This window comes from Pygoscelis adeliae, unplaced genomic scaffold (genome assembly GCF_000699105.1).
Source record: "Pygoscelis adeliae isolate BGI_AS28 unplaced genomic scaffold, ASM69910v1 Scaffold11, whole genome shotgun sequence".
Taxonomy (NCBI): Eukaryota; Metazoa; Chordata; class Aves; order Sphenisciformes; family Spheniscidae; genus Pygoscelis; species Pygoscelis adeliae.
Window position 1 is genome coordinate 587,355 of NW_008824059.1, and position 6,023 is coordinate 593,377.

At 39.1% G+C, this 6,023-nt stretch overlaps 1 protein-coding gene across 1 annotated transcript in view; it reads left to right on the forward strand.

Moving 5' to 3' along the window:
- Positions 1–6,023, forward strand: part of MYH10 (myosin, heavy chain 10, non-muscle) — a 104,072-nt gene that overhangs the window by 48,601 nt on the left and 49,448 nt on the right. Inside the window, exon 4 of the mRNA XM_009334048.1 lies at positions 962–1,064. Within this exon, the coding sequence (XP_009332323.1) occupies positions 962–1,064 (103 nt within the window). The remainder of the gene's footprint in view (positions 1–961; positions 1,065–6,023) is intronic.

The following is a 6,023-nucleotide window of genomic DNA, read 5'->3' on the forward strand; positions in this document are numbered from 1 at the left end:
ATACCCTTTTTAGCTTCACACACTTCAGAGTTGCTAGTGACAGTCACTGTCTCACTTGAAATGGGATCTTCCTCCAATAGTTTACTGCCATTGAATCATGGCTAAGTTAGGCCTGGTAATCCCTTTGATATGTGGATTTATCCAAAGATCAGACCTAGGTTTAAGAAACAAAACAAAAAACAAAACCAAAACCTGGTCACATTTCCTGCCTAGAATATCCCATATGTAAACCCTGCAATAAATTCTGTCTAAACATGTTCTGCTTTAAATCTGTCTGTGTCTTAGCAAATGCACACTTTGTTTTTATCTTTGCTGATCTGCATATTGTACCACTCTGCACTAATAAATTCATTTCTTAATGAATTCATGTAGCCCTGTGGCCATGAATATATTTTCAAACTAGGTAAGAGTCTGCGATTAGCAGTGCAAAGAATCTGTTTAAAATGTGTTTTACTGTACTTTGAAACTGGCTTCTAAAGATACTGAATGTTTCCATTAACTTGGTAATTCTTATAACCAGCTCCTGGAATATAAAATACATTAAAATGATGCTAAATATAAAAATGTGTGTGTATATATATAATGATTCAAAAAAAATAATATATATGTATCTGCACTCTGAAAAATTCTGTCTCTGGCCTTGTGATCAAGGCAGAGGACAAGTCTGTTTCTTGTTACTTAAGGTAACAAAGGAATTCAGGCATATAGTCAAAAGCTTTTAATCAAACTAATGTTACACATTGTATCAACATCTTAATGCTAAGGAGATCTTTAGGATGAAGAAAGTATTTCAAACAAATACCTTGTTCCCTGCAACATCAGTGCTTTTGGTTTTAGACAGTTAATGAAGGTCTGTTGCATAGTCAAAGCCATAAATGGAATGAAACGAGGTTGCTATAAACAAAGGATTAATAAGTTGTTGAAAATTAATTTTGAGGAAAATGTCTGAAATGTTTTGCAGAGGTGAATCTGGTGCCGGGAAGACTGAAAACACTAAGAAGGTTATTCAATACCTTGCCCATGTTGCTTCCTCCCATAAAGGAAGAAAGGACCATAATATTCCTGTAAGTTGGGATATTTTCTCATTTATTTACTGCTCTTTTTGAAAACTACATCTTTGCATTAAAAAACCCACAACTTCTTTATTGAAGATAAGCTGTCATGTAATCCACGTAATTTTGTCTCAACCATTATTTGCTTTTTAGCAGTGGCTGAAATGAGCAGTTACATCAAAATTTCCAGTTAATGTTAGCTGTTTAACTTCTGTTGTGAAATTAAAGGCTTTATGCAAACATTGTAACTAGAAACAGTATCGAAGCTTTCTGATGCAGTAAACCCCAGTTTTCAGAAAAAGTAATTAACTTGGGCAATTCTTAGTGAATTTTCCCACTAGATGTAGTTTTCAGTACCATAATTGTGAACAAGCTTTCTTTTCTTTCAAAAATTAACTTGTAGATGGGAAAAATCATCAAGCTTAAACTGCTGTAGACATGCTATATCTAGAAGTCAGCAGCTAATAAAAAGCTCAGATTTTATTATATTACAAACAACAGAGTATACACTCTTATGTCAGAGAATCTTGGTTTTCTTGGTAACTTGTCACTAACTCTGATTTATGTAGAACTTTCTTCAGGTTTACTGCCAGACTTCAAAATTTGCACTGAATTTTTAGCAATTCCTTGCTTTAAAAAATATGAATGAGTTTGAATATCTGTTGCTATAAGCACTTGGATCTCTTTGCAGTGAAGTATTAATTCGATTTTGCTACAAGCAAGTGGCTTGCTGTAATCAATACTGGTGTACACCTGCTTTTCTCCAGTAGTACTGCAGGGGTGTCTGGCAGTTGGAAGCTTTCAAACTATATATCTGACTTAGCAGCAACAATTTCTGTAATTTCTAGTGCATGGCACTTAGCATTAAGACATTCTTGAATGTGTCAAGACTCAAACTCCTGGAAAAACAGGAGATGAGCTTTGACCAATCTGTGAAGAAGAGAAAGGCAAGGATTTGAAGTGGGAGAGAAGGAAAGATTGCTCTGCAGGTAGATTTGGAGAAATCTATTAAGTGATGGGGAAACTCGAATCTCTGCTCTAATCAAGAGCAAATAACGTGACCCTGTGCGTTGATACTTATTCAAACTACTGCTGGTTTATTGCACAGAAAAGTTCAAAATTAGTCTAAGTATTTATCATGCAGTCTGAGTGTGCCTCAGGTTGCATCCACATCAGTTACAGGCCTTAGAAGGAAGTTTCTTATGATTGGAGTGTCAGCAGTATTAGGTGTATGTTCATAGCATTGTCTTGTGTGTTGGGAGAATGCGTGGCTCTGGGGAATGCTATTTAGAATGTCATCCATCAGGCTTGGTTTTCTGTGTAGGTTTTGATTTATCAATATTTTTGGATTTACTGCTGTGCAGCCCTGAACAAAACCAGCATTTTTTTTTTTCAATTTCTACAGGAGTAAAATTGCCTACAGCTTTTTGGGGGAGAAGGGAATTGTGCAGGGTTTGTACCAAGTATTTCTAAATATACTGTTGACAACTTGGAATGCCTCAGGTTGAAAGAGACTTCTGGAAGCCTCTTGTCCAGCCTCCTCGCAAAATGTGCCCTCCTACGAAGTTAGATTACTTTGCCCAAGACCTTGTAAAGCTCAGTTTTGAAAATCTCGAGGGATGGAGATTATGCAACCTCTCTGTGAACCTGTTCCAGTACTTAACCACTTGAAGCCCTATTTTTGATTGTTTAAAAAGTACTCCATGCTTGTTTGGCCTTTCTCATGCTGTGTTTCCATGAGCACTTCATGCCAGTACCTCTGCTAAAAGAAGTACCCCTTTTTGAGCTTTGTCATCCTAACAATTCCTGTGGCCACTCACTGGGCTTGGAGACTGATGCGGGCTCAAACTAGTGTTCTTAAAGTCCATCTGGCTTTAAACGAAACAAATTTCCTCCATTGTTTGTTGTGTGGCTGCATGACTGGTATGAATTGAAGGCACAGAAAAGAAAGGAGAAAGCTGGGGTGGAAAATGTCAGTGAAGGGAAGGATGAGTTGCCCTTTTTAATGCAGTGTTGGCTAATTCAATTTAAATTGCTGGTTGAACTACAATTTAATTCTCTACTTACCAGTGTGATCAAATGGGATGGTGGTGTTCATCTCAAAAGAGTTTTGAAGGTGGTTGTAATCCGCTGCTTCACGAACCATCGATGACTGTCATGATGAAGACTGGAAAAGTTTTTGTTCTTTGTAAAACATAGTTTAGGCAGAGTAAAAAGACTAGGGTAGTGTCCTGAATAAAAGTTTGATACTTTGATAGTGCACTTCATTCAATGCAGTGCCATAGTAAGCACTGAATTAAGCATATGTTTATGAAAAATGCAGAATGTTTGTGTAACCAAAACAGTTTTGAACATACAAATGAGTCTCCCTTGTTCTGTAATGATTCATTTTTATTTATGTGTTGCAAACAAAGAATGTCTAACCTACACACCTAACACTCAAAAGTTAGGAAGTGTCAGAATTGGGTTTATATATGCAGCCCTAATTTGTTCCTGTTTACATATTCATTAGAAAACTGTGGAGGGCTGGTGGCGATCCATAGTACCCATCTGTACAACCTTTGCATTATCCTGTGCACGGAGAAGATGCTAAATAGGCTTGTTAAATAGACTGCTAGTCATGGATTTATTTTTATCCATCCTGTTACAAATAATTATCAGTGACATGCATATTACTGAGACTGTTCTGAATGCTGCATGGATTTTTTTTTTAGGAAGCAATTTGTATGCTGGTGAATGAATAATTATTTTCCCAACACTGTTCTGAAGTCTAGGGTTAACTTTGTCTGGTTTGCCTGACAGAGTGCTGTAAGAGTATTACAAACAAAAGTAGCCCCCAGTCTGACACCTCAGGCCATGGCCAGAGTAGCACTGATGTTCTGCCACGCCACAGATGCTCACCAAGTACATTCTCCAGCAGCACTGAGGGTGAAATGCTTGGCTTATGTGAGGAGCATCATGTAGGAACTCTACCCATCCCTTGGGCATCCTCATCATGTTTTGGTATTCAGCTGCTTGTCCGTGAGACTTTTCTTTCCCAACAGCCCTCTTTCCTAATAGCTACTGACTGCACGCCTACGGATGAGTCCTGCATAGCCCTTGGCACGTCATCCTCAGACAGGGGTCCTGTGGCAAATGGAGTCAATAACACATTGTAACCACAGAGGGTGGAATTATGGTGCTGAACAACCTTAATACTAGAATTTCCTAATTTTTGAGTGTTTGCATCTGTAGCCACACTGTCTCATTTCCTGTTTAGTCCCGAAGACTGTTAAAGGTACTGTCTTGGGCACTGTGCTAGGAAGTATGGGTAGGTGGTGATGGTAAAAGTGTAGAAAAGAAGCTTTAGTAATTGTGGGACTTGGCAGAGCTAGGTGAGACTAAGGTAGCCCTTTAAATTAGGAATAGAGACTGGGCTTTCTAGAGCCAAATAATGGAGGGGAGGGAGAAGTACTTGGCAGTGAGCTATAAACATAGGCTTATCTAAAGACTGAAGGTGGGATGAAAGTGAGCCTGAATCCTTGCCTATAGCGTGCTTGGTTGAGAGTCAGAACTGACAGATGTACAGGCCTAGCAAGGGAGAGAAGATGGAAGGTATTAGTTGTAAATAACTGAGAACTTTAGCTTCACATCCAAAAAAATTGAGCTCTAAAGAATTTGGGGGGGGTGGGCTGGTAGGATTAAAAACTTTGCCAGTAAATCTGAATATTTTAACTGCACCAAGCATATTGTGGTTTATTCAGTTGTTAACCGTGCCACGCATGGACCAGCTTTATAAAAGCAACCACTGTGCTTTAGCTCGGGCATCTCAGACCAAAGGTGACCCACACTAGTATCTGTTGGTCTGGTCAGCTATCCCATGCTCCTAGGTCACACACAGGAGACTCTCTCACCTTCGCTCTCAATTATTCTTCTGTAGGCTCAGGAGGTGTGGAGAAAAGGATATTTAAAATAAAAGGAGAGGAAGAGAACAAGGACAGGTAACTGATGAGCGTGGGGAGGAGGCTGATGTGTCTAGAGAGCGTTTTGGACAGGTTAAGCAAGGAAGATAGGGAAGAAAATGAGACTTCTAAACTGCTTAGCTTTGTGGCTCATCACTCCCATATGCACTAAGTGAGATGAGAAAGAGAGAAAAGAATGAAATTGTGGTGTTAATGCATGTGTTAAAGCTGCTTTAATATGGTTAAGTAGTGAGTCTTAATTCTGACTCTTGGATTCTGCTTTAGTTTAAAAACTTTGTGGTTTTGGATGGGGAGAGAAATCGGTGCAAAATACAGACATAATTAAAAAAAAAAAATTGCATACATGGCTTTCCAAAAGAAGGAAAAGTTCTGGTTGTCACTTCACTTACTGCCCAGAGTCCGCCATGAACTTGAATGTTCTTCGGGCTGCGTGAGGTTGGGGGATACTCTCAGCTGTACTTGTAGACTATGGACATACCTGGACCCTATTCATGGTCAAACACATGAAATCAGCAGATGTTTTCAATCGTGGTAGTATGTGAAGTAGTTAAGTTCTATAAATAACTGCATCCATCCACCACTGCTGTCTCCACTTCCAGTTATCCTGGTACTATGTACCTCTGGTTCAGATGAATGGAATTAGGCTTCTGTTCATTTCCCCTCTCCCCAAAGCCTTCCCTCCCCAAACCCCCTCTACTTCACTAAAATCCAGCTTTCACGGTGGTGCCGCTTTCAGCTTCAGAAATAATGACTGGTACTTTCAGGTTAGTGATTGCTTTCAGTGACTGCATTTGCCTTTGTAGCTGAAATGCTAAATTGCTTAATTTGTTTTATTAATTTCATAAGAAACATAATTGGTTTTGAAGTACAGGATCCTTGGGTAGACTCGCTCAGACTGAAACTCCCCTTAGTGAGGATTTCCCAGGAGAGCTTTAACTGCCCTAATTTAAACACAGAGAAGTTAAATGTGTCTGATTATGCTCAGTTCTGTTTCTAGTGAGGAGAGAGA